General features: G+C 39.6%; 1 protein-coding gene across 2 annotated transcripts in view; it reads left to right on the forward strand.

Moving 5' to 3' along the window:
* LRP2 (LDL receptor related protein 2) overlaps positions 1 to 13445 on the forward strand; it is a 179069-nt gene that overhangs the window by 32077 nt on the left and 133547 nt on the right. For both annotated transcript variants that reach the window (XM_019553734.1, XM_019553736.1), the window contains exons 10-17: positions 14 to 183; positions 2405 to 2628; positions 3664 to 3870; positions 8017 to 8219; positions 8893 to 9033; positions 9908 to 10111; positions 10678 to 10870; positions 12904 to 13029. In XM_019553734.1, the coding sequence (XP_019409279.1) occupies positions 14 to 183; positions 2405 to 2628; positions 3664 to 3870; positions 8017 to 8219; positions 8893 to 9033; positions 9908 to 10111; positions 10678 to 10870; positions 12904 to 13029 (1468 nt within the window). The remainder of the gene's footprint in view (positions 1 to 13; positions 184 to 2404; positions 2629 to 3663; positions 3871 to 8016; positions 8220 to 8892; positions 9034 to 9907; positions 10112 to 10677; positions 10871 to 12903; positions 13030 to 13445) is intronic.

Genomic DNA, 13445 nt, shown 5'->3' on the forward strand with positions numbered 1-13445 from the left:
CCTTCACTTTTAGCTGGTGTTGCGTCAATTATTTTCTCAAATGGTCGTGATTTGCTCATTGGAGATCTTCATGGAAGGAGTTTTCGTACTTTGATGCAATCACAAAATCGTGGAGTTGCAGTTGGAGTGGACTTCCATTTTTATTTACATAGAGTCTTTTGGACAGACACAGTACAAGATAAGGTATGTAGAGCTTTCAAGTGAGATACAGTTGTTTTGAAGGTAGGGAAAACCAGGAGCAGAATGTGTTGATAGCTTTTAATTTGGGGAGTAAAGGCAGGCTGTATCTTTGTTTTCTAACAAAAAAGGTCCCTTGAGATGTTTTATGTTAATCACCACATTTTTCAAGCTATACTATTACATGTGATATGTTAAACAAAGAAAGCTATTATATTATGCTGTCTTGAGCAACTTTTAATTTTAGTTGAAATAGAGTCCAAAAGCCTAATTAAGAGAAATAGTAGACATTCTTTCAAAACTGGGCAAATTTTTCTTAGTAATTTTTTGAAACTTGATCATTTAAAATGTAAAACTGCTGTACTTTCCAAGATGATAAAAATCAGATTTCTCCATATACTCTAAATGGAATGGTAATTGAGCTTTGAATAACACATATTGACAGTATTTTGTGTAATGAGCCAATATTTTGTTACACTTCATTTTTTTTGAAAACAGGAAACAGGTGCAACTTTAACTTAAAGTAAAGCAATGTAATTTTTAAGAAACAGTTTGGGGTACTTATTTAAAAGTCAGGGGGATTCTTACCTCTGTCTCTTCTTCCTCTCTCAACTTTAGTTAAAAGAATCAAACTTGCAATTCAGTTGCTGAACATCCCAAAGCTATCTTTTGTAGGAACTTTTTTAGGACAAGTTAGCCAATAGTGAAGATTTTCCTGTATCAGTAAGAAGTTGTTGTCTTTCTGGGTATCTTGCCATGTTACAAACATTACATGTCATTCTACTTATACATTCAATTTCTCCAAACTTCAGACCTTTAAAAAGAGAACAATTTAAAATAATAAAAGATTTTAATACATACTTCATATGCTGGAGGGAAATAGAAGGATTTTTTGTCCGTGGCTTCCTTCCTACTGATCCTATGTGGAAAGGGTTGGCACAAAGCAGTGTTTGATGATAGTGAGATTTGACTTCCTCACACCATCATTTAATCATGGTGAACCTCTGCAGTATAGCCAACATGGCCCTGAAGGAAGGATAGGATGTGCATCAAAGTTGTTTTCTTGTCACAGTTTCTGTTATTTTTTCTTGCAAAATGCTTCCATAATTCATGGCTGAATTGATCGTGATGGCATAGTTTTAAGGCTGAAGCCAATATTTGTATTCTGACAGGAGTTCCAAATTCTTTCTGAAAAAAGTATAATTGAAAAAATGGTATTGATTGAATGGGTCTTTCCACCAAATGTTCTGCAAGGAAGGGACTTTGTTTTTCTGTGTACAACACCCAGTACAGTGGGACATTTTAAAATATGTGATGGCTATTTTAATTAGTATCATAACAGAAATTGCAGAGCTGTTAGTAAACAAAGGCAATTAAGTGGATACCCAAACAATCAAACTAAGGTGCAAACTCCATGATGCATCATATTCCACTTCTAAAGGATTCCTAAACTCACCTCGTATTTATTTGGTTCAAAGCCTATTCAGTCTTCTGTTGCCGGGTATGAGAATTGTGGTGGGGATGGTTAAACAGTTCATCTACTTAGCAGTATCTGAAATAACAGATTATTTAGAATGATGTGACCAGTATTTCAACACAGTAGTAATTACTAGGGTTATATTATTTTGTTTCGTGTAGATGAGAGTTTATGTGTAAAATTAAAGTGACACATATAATGAACAGCACACTGCTAGAATTGAGGTAAAATAACGGAAACAGAAGGAGGGATGCTTCTCATTTGTGAATGTGAAGGGGAGCTTTCTCTCCCCCTTCACTTTTGTTGAGCAATGATTCCTTTCAGTTTCCTCTCTTCCTCTGTTAGTGCAGTAAGTACTCCCCCTCCTGTTCAATAACTGATTATACTTCAGCATGTAATGCTGCAAATCCAGCCTATCCCTAGTTCAAGAAAAGCAAGACATTTGCTACTTTTAACTTATATTCTTTGCCCTTTGTATTGCGATGCAAGAGAGTTGCTAACCTGAACAGTCTATAGGAATCACAGGCATTGGTGAACTCTCTGCTTTTTGTGTTTGCTTTCTACTTTTTGCTAACTCCTAAGCTAGGGAGTAATTTTTAATTGGGTTACGTGGATGCAGCTAACAGAAGAATTTGGCCCTGTATTGTTAAGATCATTTGGTGGTTCCATCTGTTATGTGACTCATATTATGATTAACAAAACATCATGTTGCTTAATAGCGTTAGCTAATAATACTTATTTTATTTTCAGGTTTTTTCTGTGGGAATTGATGGCTCTGATATGCAAGAAGTTTTAAATGTTTCAGTTGACACACCTGAAAACCTAGCAGTAGACTGGGTTAACAATAAGCTGTATGTAGTTGAAACCAGTGTGAACAGAATAGACATGGTAAATTTGGATGGAACAAACCGTGTAACACTCATTGCTGAAAATCTGGGAAATCCTAGAGGAATAGCACTTGACCCAACTGTTGGGTAAGTGATTAAAATGAAGTAATGAGAGGACGGCTAAAATCCCTGCACTAATTTGTAAAGGAATAGTAACGAAGAAGTAGGCCACAATTGTCTTTGGGAGTAAAACCTAATATGGAGTTCTGGCAACTTGTGATCTATTTGGTTGAGTTAAGAAAATTTAAACCTAGCAGTTCTATAACATTTCATGGGGATCATCAGATTCAAATAAAAAAGTTATCCAACACCCTTCCTTTCCAAATTTCCAACTCCTTGAGTGTAGACTTACTGACTTAAAATTATCTTCTGTTATCTTGCATTACCTTCCAGAGGTGGCTACATTTCATAGTGCGATTAAGGTATTCTTCTACATATTATGTTGTACAGTTATATTATTTGGGAGGAACACTGTATACTTAACTAAACATGGAGAAACATCTATACATAAAACCAAGCTGAATCATACCAATAATTGTTCGTTTGACAGTTCTGGAAATTACTTTTACTTTTACTTTTTGGAGTCTGTCTTAAGAAAAAATAAAAGATATACCTATGCACTAACCCCTCAATGAGATATATGGGTGTGTATCCAAAGGTAGAATTTATTCTTCATGATTTTATTTATAACTGTGAACTGTTTGCAGCATAAGCTAAAGTGGTGGGTGAACCCTGTGAAGCTTATATGTACTCCAATTCTATATATTTCAGAGGCATGATAAAGTTGGATCTTCCTTAAGAAGGCCCACCTAGTTGATCCTAGCTTTTGCAGAGTATTTTGTTAATATTTCTGTGCCCCTTGCTAAGCACACTAGAAGTTCCATTAACTTCTGTGTAAAATCTCCCTTCTTGCTGGACTCCACTGTTACTACTAAAAACAACGGGCCTGGTCCTCAGCTGGGGTAACTTCATTTGTCTCCGTGCAATGCCAGCTGAAGAACTGGCTGCAACCCTGAAAACTTGCTATTTTAAATGATAAAACGTTTTGAAAACCTACATAAAATATAGCTTGCACATAAAAGCTTAAGGAAATATCAGAACTTTATTTTTTTTCTTTTATAGTTATTTATTTTTCTCAGACTGGGATAGTCTTTCGGGAGATCCTAAAGTGGAAAGAGCCTTCATGGATGGCACAAACCGTCAAGATCTGATAAAAACAAAATTAGGCTGGCCTGCTGGAATAACTCTGGATATTGTTTCAAAAAGGCTTTACTGGGTTGACAGTCGGTTTGATTACATTGAGACTGTAACTTATGATGGACTTCAAAGGTAGGAAAGAATTTTATTTTTTATGTTATGTGGAAACATTACTGTACTATATCTAGTTTAAATAAATATCCAGGAAAACGAGTTGCATAAAAGACCTATATAACAATATAATTAGAATGTGATGGCATGTACCTTGATATATGTGGTGACATATGAAATTTGGAAAGCCATAAATTTTCCATTGTTAAACCTGAAGATTTATGCTGCTTGAACCCCACTTTTTTCCCTTTTATACTTTTTGGACTTCCTTCTTCATTCACTTTACTTTTTATTGTCTGATACGTTGGTTTACATCTCATGATTACATTCATCTTTCATTATTTTATTACCTTTTCACCTTACATTTTCTTTTTGTGTCTTTTCCTTGCACTATTTTGCTGCATTCATTCAAACTTCCTCAAACTCAGGCTGCATGAAGGACATTAAATGTTCTGATTTCTAATCTCTTGATCACACTTTAAACCTAATTTTAAGTCTGCAGGAACAGCTGTTTAGTAAGTCAGCATTTACAAAACAGTTATCATCAAATACCATCTGAAATTCTGTATTATTTTCAGTATAAAAATAGGGAGTGCTCGTAGCACACAGGGGAAAAACTTGTCAAGCCTTATTTATTGTATATTGTTGAGAAGCCTGCTTGCCTCTACATGTCCAGGTATGTCTTCTTGTTTGGGTAACATAGAGACAGAAGTTGCACCTTTTCTATTTCCCTGTAATGTATACTGTATAAAAAACAGCTCTCTCTCAAGCAAACAGATCTACTGCACAGTTTACTTGTATGTGAAGAAATGCTCACATGAAGAATAATGTTGGTATCTTTGTTTTGCTCCTTTATCTGCACTTTTTAAGGCCATTTTCAGGGGTTAGTAAGGCTGGAATGCAAGCAATTAGAACAGTCTCTGCTTTTCTAAGAGAACTTACAACTTATTGTTCATATAACTGAGATGTTTACATCAAGGTAAAAATATGCATTTAGCAAATGTATCATTGGTATAGTATTAAGGTACTGTTTTAAAGCAAGCGTAATTGCCCTCCTGAGTGATACCTAACAAAACTGTAGCATATACCTTATCACAACTGGAGGGCTCTGGAAGCATAGATTTTTGGTTTATCTATAGGAAGAGATCCTTATGTCATGAATCTGAGTTATTGTTTCTAAACTGAGATGGTTAAGGATTGTTAGGTGAATGAAACATTTTGCTTAATGCATCCATTCTACTCAAGCATTGTTGGAATAATGTATATTATATAAATGGATGGTAGAGGTGTACCGATATATTAGTTGCACATTGGATTAGTGCTGATAAAAGGAAAATTAACATTATTGGCTATTGGCTTTTTTTGGCCTATGTAGCCAATCATGTTGCTGATAAAGACCTTGTGCATGCGCACAGCCACAGCATGCATGTGGTCAGGAATGCAGCTCGTCAGCTTAAAGAGCAGCACCTTGTAGGTAAGTCTGTGGAGGGGAAAGGGGTCAGGGGGCAAAAAGAGGCCCCCACAGTGAGGGAGGGAGTGAGGCAGAGGCAGGGGCTGGGGGAGGTGCTGCCCAAGTACGGCAGTGAGTAGGATCCCAGGGCCAGGAGTGGGACGTAGCTCCAGGCAGCTCGTCCACCACAGGGCAGCTCCAGGCAGCTCGTCCAGCTGCTACATGCATCCCCAGGGGAGGCATAGGGGGTTATATTCCCCCCAAGATTTGTGCACAGGACAGAGATGGGCTGCAGGCTTGGGGCCAGGGGCTGCACCAGCCTCTTCTTGGTGAGGGGGTTGGGTTGGAGCTGGGCTTGGAGTGGGCAGGAGTGGAGCAGGCTCAGCTGCGTGGGGTGGGTGGTTGGCAGTGCTGGGAGGGGTGACTACTAGGGGTGGTTACAGGGAATTTTGGGATGCCTATAGCTTCCCCCAGCACCACTCCTGTTCGGAGCACTCTGCTCTACTCTCTTTCCCTTGGGAGCCCTGTGCTGCAGTGGATGCACACCAATACAGGGCTCCCAAGAGAAAGGCAGCAGACTGGAGTACCCCAAGCAGAGGCAGTGCTAGGAGGGAGCTTGGGGGCTATAGCCACATGCCCTTTCCCCTCCACAGACTTATCTGCTGGGTGCTGCTCTCCAAGTTGCCCGGCTGCATTCCTGTAGATTGGCTTTCGGATTGGTATCAGCTGATATGGCTGGTTAATAATTGGCTATTGGTATTGGCCAAGAAAATCTTTACCTGTGAACCCCTAATGGATGGCATTTCATTGTAATGCATTTATTTTCATTTTATTCCATGTGTGACTGGTTTAGACTTAGTAGATCCTTCTGTCCATAGGCCTCTGTATGTTTCTCCAAATGTTACTGTGTAATCGATCTGATTCTCACTTGGTTTGATGTTTCATCCCATGTTTATTTGAGGTCCATTTTATCCCTTTTCCAACTGTTACAGACTTTCCTAATCTTCTCTCTTTGGTGGCTCTTCTGTCATGCACTTCGTAATTTTGAATTCATTCCTCCATTTTAGATTTTCCATCTTTATTTATCCTTTACATGTCCTGTACTTCTCTGGAGAGTGCCAACTTTTCTGATTAAATGGCTTTTGCTATTCTTTGTACATTATGCCATATTTACTCAATTCCAAGATGAGGTTTTTTTTTCTTCCATTTGTCATGGGGAAAACAAAGCCTCATCTTAGAATTGAACATCAGACTCTTCCAGCTGAGAGCTGTGCGGGGAGTGTAGTTCCCTATGAACAATGTCAGCAACACACAAGTTCCTGCTTCCGGTGTCAGATAACCTCTCTCTCCCTTGCTGATAGGGAGCAGACTCTGAAAGAAGGTATCTCCCTGCTGCTGCTGTGGTTTCCAGCTGAGCTGGGCTCTCTGCACACCTGCTCCCCACAGCTCCCAGCTGGAGCTGCCCAACTACCAGCTGAAGTAGGCACAGAGGGTACCTATGCAGGGAGGCTGCTCTGATGTGCTTTAATAACAGTGCACTGGAGCAGACTTGATTAACTGAGTCTGCTGGAGCCTGTTAATTAGTACGGCCCAGCAGCATCTTCATCTCATGTATTAGCATTTCAGTGCTGCAAAATGGCAGTGGAGGCACTTTAACTAAAGCTCGTTAACTAAGCTTCTGTTCACACTGGTCTCATTGAAGGAGCTTTAGTTAGTTAACGTGCCCCTGCTGCCACTTTGAAGAGCAGGGACAATGATATTCGAGATGCCGTGGGTACTTTAATTAAAGTGCCCCACCCCTCCCCACCCCACCCCTGGAGCATGTGTAAAAATGCCCAGGAGGACCCCCAGCATGCCCATGCTGCAGGGAGCAGCTGTGGCAGCTTACAGGCTCCTCTTTCTAGCCTGCTCCTGCCCAGTGCGGGAGGGAGGGGATCCAGGCACTTGCATGTTGCTATCATTGTTTCTGGCTGAGCTGGGCTGTTGCACAGCTGCTCCCAGCACTGCAGGGCAGGAATGGGTCAGGAGCAGCTCTGGGGTCCCTTAGTGTCCAAATCATGTGGGGAAAGCAGTGTGGCAGGGAAGGGGGAAGGGGGAAGGCAGAGAGGAAGGTGGTGGGGAGGTAGGTGGTGGGGGGTCAGACATGGTGGGGAATAAGTGATGAGGGGGGCAAGAGTCAAAGGTCAGGCTGCCCCTTTTTCACATGCCACTTGCCCCCTCCTGCCTGCTCTTCCACCCCTGCTTTCACCACAATGTACCTCCTGCCAGTGCTTCCACTACTGCCAGCCCTGCTCTGTCTGCCTCCTCTCCACTGCTGCTTTCCCCGTTGCCTGCCCCTTACCCCCTGCTCGTGTCCCCTTGCCACTGCTTTTCTGCTGCAGGATCGGGGTGGAGGGGAGAAATTTAGGAAGACCCTCCAATAATTAGATTCTAGACATGGAAAATTATAACAGTTTTATAGTTTTCCATGTCTAGAATCTAATTGTTGTGAGCATTGTCTTAAATTTGAATCCATCATGGTAAATTTGGTAGTAGCTTTATTTTTTTGACCAATTTTGGTCTCTTCCACCTAAATCTTGGCCATTCATCTACTTACAGAAATAGATGTCATTTCATGAATAAGTAATTTTCCCTTTTTTCTGCTGTTGTTCAAAATGAAGTGAATTGATCTTTCTGACAATATTCCTTATGTAACTTTAAAAATGTCTTTGTAACAGGAGAACAGTAGCTCACGGTGGCTCGCTGATTCCTCACCCCTATGGAATAAGTATTTTTGAACATAGTGTTTATTTTACTGATTGGACAAAGATGGCAGTGTTGAAGGCTAATAAGTTTTCAGAATCTAACCCTCAAGTTATCTATCAGTCTTCATTGAGGCCTTACGGAGTGACAGTTTATCATGCCCTTAGGCAGCCTTACGGTAAGCCAGCTGATAGTCAAGAGAGAGGGTAACAATTTTCTCTTTAGAGTTGATAAAATGTTGCTAGTTGTAATAACTGTTCTCCATGAATGCACAGTTGGTCTTTATCACCCAGTGGCTTGACTGAGCCCCAGTAGACTGTTAAAAGCAATGTTTGATAGATATACCAATACTCAGAATGACCTATTTTGTTAATGAGCTATTTTGGCTTCTAGGGTTTGATCCAGCTCCCATTAGAATAAATGCAGGCATATACCTTATCAGGATTTGGATTGGGCCCTCATTGACAAGTGAATGTTCTGTATATAGGACATAATGATGTATTGTACCTGGATGCAGAAAATTATGTACCAAAGAGTTAGACTTAAAAGCCAAAGCCTGTAATGTGCTGAGTGCTTTTTTGGAAAATGCCAAGCAACCTGAATACCATTTAACTTTAATGGGAGTTTGGGATTCCAGCACTTCATGGGAAATGCTCAGAACCTTCCAGGATTGGGTCCCATGTTTCATGCTGTCTGCACAACATAATGCCAGTAGAGTTCCCTTGGCTCTGAGGCAGTATATCTCCAAACGATATGCTGGAAAGACTAGGGAAAATTCAAAAACCTAAAAACTTATGATGCCTAAAATGTTTATAGCATGATGGTTCAATTCCTTCCATCTTATTTTCCAGTAAGAAATCCTTGTGGCAGTAATAATGGGGGTTGTGAACAGATCTGTGTTCTCAGCCACAGAACAGATAACGATGGACTGGGTTACCGCTGCAAATGCATACTGGGCTTTGATCTACACATAGATGGGCGACATTGTGTTGGTAAGGCAGTGGGTTAGGGCTGTGGTAAGTAGTATTACTATATAAAAAATGTTACAGGTATAATTGCTCTGCTCCAAGCAAAAAATGACCTCAAAATATATGTATGCTATGGCAGAATATCATGTATGTAAAAGTAAAGGGTGAGAGAGATGACGGGCTGGGAAGAGAAAAGCAGATTTAAGAAAGAATTGAGTAAAGGAGCACTGAAGGGACTTGGAGAACTGTTTAAATAGGAATGTAGAGAAAGCTAGAATAAAGGGTTACCCTTCTCAATTCACATTAGGTTAGATATGGTTAGCTTTTCAATGTTATTTCCCTGTGGCTTCTGTTGGCAGCTGCACATGCCAACTTCTACAGTTGCTCCTTTAAAATTAGTACTCTTGCTACAAGTGTCACAAGAGAACTAGGATATGGTCAAGTTAGTTATGGTCTGGTAATGTTGGAGGTCACACAGAGCCAGTGGTCTATCAGTGGGTCACCATAACAAGTAATGAAAAAGCAGTGATTGTTGTTTTAATGGAGCAGTATTTTCTTGTAACAAGAACTTGAGTCTTTAACTGCTATATGTCCCATGTTGGTTTTATTTAAAGACCCTGCCACGTATGTTCTCTGCTGGATTCTGTTTTTCTTCTTTCCTCCATTTTACTACTTCAACATTTTTTTTAATCCTCCCCCCCTTTTTTGAAATTGTAATTTTTTTTATATTCTCTTCTTCTTTGTCTTTGTGTCTTAATTTATGTGATTCCTTTTATTCCTTGTGTTTCATTTTTAAAACAAGAAAAATAAAGCTAAAAAGGTCCTTTGATTAATTTTGACTCACTTGAGTCTGTAGGTAAAGCCTATAAGGAATTAAAATTTGTCTATTTTTTTACAGCTGTGCAACAGTTCCTGCTCTTCTCATCACAGTTAGCAGTGCGTGGGATTCCATTCAATCTCTCTACCCAGGAAGATGTGATTATCCCAGTGACTGGGAGCCCTTCATATTTTGTTGGAATTGATTTCTATGCACAGGAGGACACCATTTTCTTTTCAGACACAAGTAGAGATATAATTTATAAACAGAAGACTGATGGTTCTGGTGAGAAGCAAACTACTGCTTATGGCTTCTCCCTCCATATGTAGGGGTATTTGCACTGGTAGCAAATTTTATAATTTGCAACATTTGGCCATCTCACTGATATTATTTGGGTTCAGGTTTTCATTCTTTGTACACCACAGCTCCCATTGTCTTTACTGAGATATTTGGGTATGCAAAGAATACAGAATCAAGACACCAAAATTGATGTGATGTTGAAACAAAGAAAGTTACAGTAGATACAAATAGCCTTTCTTTGTGCCACTAATCCTTAGCCTGTTTAGGCAGAATTCCTCACTCCACAAACTGCTATTTCCCTGGGAGAGGGCAAAATTAAAATCCACAGGGTTGTCAGCTCCTATCCTATGTCAAACCATATTCTCTCCTTTAGGAATATGATACTTGTTGTCTGCAATTTGCTCTCAAGCCCACTGTCATTATTTAGTAACTTAGACATAATATTTAAGATCATGCAAAAGCAGAATCTGTACTAACAGAAACCTCTTTGTTTCCTACTCATTTGTCTTCTTCTGAAGGTTTTTAACTATGCTGTATGTTATGGATTCTAGGCAGAGAAATCCTGACGGCCAATAGGGTGGAAGGTGTTGAAGATTTGGCCTTTGACTGGATCTCAAAGAATCTATATTGGACAGACCCTCGATATAGGAGCATTAGTGTGATGAGGCTGGCAGATAAATCCAGACGAGCTATTGTTCAGAATTTAAATAATCCTCGATCAATAGTGGTTCATCCTGTAATTGGGTAAGTATAACTTTGAGCTTTGTTTTTAAAGATTCTGAAGTTATGTGTTTTAAACAGCATCAGCTTGACAGAATGTCTGACTTTGGACTTCTCATTTTCAAAATATCTTCTTTCTCCTGCTTCCTTCTTCTTTACTATTTTTTTTTGGTTTATTCTGGCACAGAATTCAGCACCCAGACCAGAGTGCAAGGTGATACAGATTTAGCTTGAAAGGAATACTCAATAGAATTATCTTTAAAGGCACAACATTTTTTTCTTTTGCTTTTGTCTATTGATATAAAGCCAAGAGAAGCCTGTTAATTTGGATCATTTGGATTAGAAAACTGTTCTCCACAGGCTAAAGATAAAGTTCTCTCTCTTACTTTTAATACACGTTTGCTTCTCAGAATTATAACTTGGATCCCTTCTAATGATGACTTTCATTTTCTGTATCTGAATAATTTTTTTTGAAATCTGAAAGATGATTCTGTCTATATTTGATACAATCTGAATAACAAGGTTGTACTGTGTTTGAAAAGAAAATCTGAGTTTCCTTTGATAGAAAAACTTTGCCTATAATTATAATTCTCTGCAGCTATGGCTATGTTAAAGCTTAGTTTTTCACCACATGCTTCAGGTCCATATCCTTATTATGGAATATTTTAATGATTCTTTGCCTAGTTTCTTTAATTCTATTTTCACTTTTGTAATAGCAATCCCAGAGGTGACTGAGCTATCTTAAAAATGTAGCGATGAGCTGATAAGGAACATTCTTGATATCTAATCCCTGGAATGTTAAGCTTTTCATTTTCTCAGATAGACAGATGTATTAAGCAGCAAATTTCAGCTCTACAACTATAGGTGCATTGAAAGGTCAGGACTCTAGGTGTGTTTGAGCATGTCTATACTGCAGTGACAGTATGCTTTGGCAAGGACATTTCTGTTTTGCCCCATCCACCTGTTCATGCCAATATGCACCAAACCTAGAACTATACTGATGAATTCACTCTGGAATGTTCCTGTGCAGCTGCTACAAACCTGGAGACTGAGGTTTCTAGGCTTAAGAGTGTCATCTGGAGGAGGTGGGTGGGCAGGACATACTTCAGAATGTCCTGTCGACAGCAGGATGTTGCTATGGGGAAAACGTAGATGGGCATGCCTCTGCTTTCTCCATTTTCATTGAATATATGTCCTTCAAACTTCTCTTGTGGGCTCAGATCAAGCATAGTCCTTTGCTTGCCTGGCAAGGGAAACACCGTGAGCGCTGAGGCAGTCGGGGAAGACTGCTCTCCTGCAACGGGGATAGTACCTGCCAAGGTAATGTATAATATACCGCTCACTTAGCTGCTGGAGTGGGAAATTCTTGTCTTTATGCCCACTTTATGGAAAGGGGAGACTCCTCCCTAGCTTGCTCCTGCGGCTTTATGGCCAAGGGCAAGCAAAACTGAGGGGCATCCGAGCCCCAAGCCTCTGGGGTTGGGCCTGCAAGTAGGATGTTTGTCAAAGGTTTTGGAAACATCTGAGGCCCCAGATGAGGGTGGAAGATGTTTGCCAGTAGTAGGACCACTTATGGTTTTGGACTGACTCACAGATATGGAATTTGTTTTGGCTAATTTGGCTTGGAACATGGGGGGAAAAAAGGCCTTCAAACTCTGGAAACAGGAAGGGCTTGTTAAAACTTGTTTGAGGTGTGCAAATACTTCCTCCACTGCCAAGATATGCAGCTGTTAGCTCTTGGATGTCCGGTTTATACCTTCCTGGTCAGGTGCAGTGTATTTGGGGTATTTTCCCACTCAGTTTTATTTTACTTCCTGGATAAGAGTTATAAATTCTTACCTGAGTGGAGCCATTTATACCAGCCAACCGAAAGTTATAGCTTCTCTAATGTCTGCAAAGTTGGGACAAATAAGAGAAGTGTGCTTTTTAAACTGTGCATTTGTTGTGCTAAACAAACTATTAGTGAAACTTACTATTTCACTGAAGGAAAACAATGATATCTTCATGGTTAGGTATATTTGCCATGAGTTTTCTTTTGTCTTCTTTTTCCCCCCCAGTTATATATTCTGGACAGATTGGTTCCGTCCTGCTAAAATCATGAGAGCCTGGAGTGATGGATCCCATGCCTTACCAATTGTGAACACAACACTTGGCTGGCCTAATGGCTTAGCCATTGACTGGGGGTAAGGAAAATGCAGAAGAAAAGACATAGCAGTGTTTTTAAGTAAATTTGTTTTTTTCTTTAAACAATTAGAAGACACCATCAAAAGTATCTCTTTAACATTTTTTTCCAAGAACAGCAACCTGGACATTGTCTCATACAGTACATTGTAAAATCAGAGAGTCACCTTCTCAGGAGACTATTTATTTTTCTTAAACCTCAAAACGACTATAGCATTTAAAAGTTTCTCATAAAAAAATATAATGACTTCTTGAACCATCTAGAATTGTTTGCTTATTTGGGAAAAATGTTTCATAGTTTCATAGTTTCTAGGGTTGGAAGAGATCTGAGTAGATCATCTAGTCCGACCCCCTGCCATGGCAGGAAAGAGTACTGGGGTCAAACGACAGTAAGGTGTTCATATAACCTCCTCTTAAA

The sequence above is a fragment of the Crocodylus porosus genome, unplaced genomic scaffold (assembly GCF_001723895.1).
Source record: "Crocodylus porosus isolate Cpor-Errol unplaced genomic scaffold, CroPor_comp1, whole genome shotgun sequence".
Taxonomy (NCBI): Eukaryota; Metazoa; Chordata; order Crocodylia; family Crocodylidae; genus Crocodylus; species Crocodylus porosus.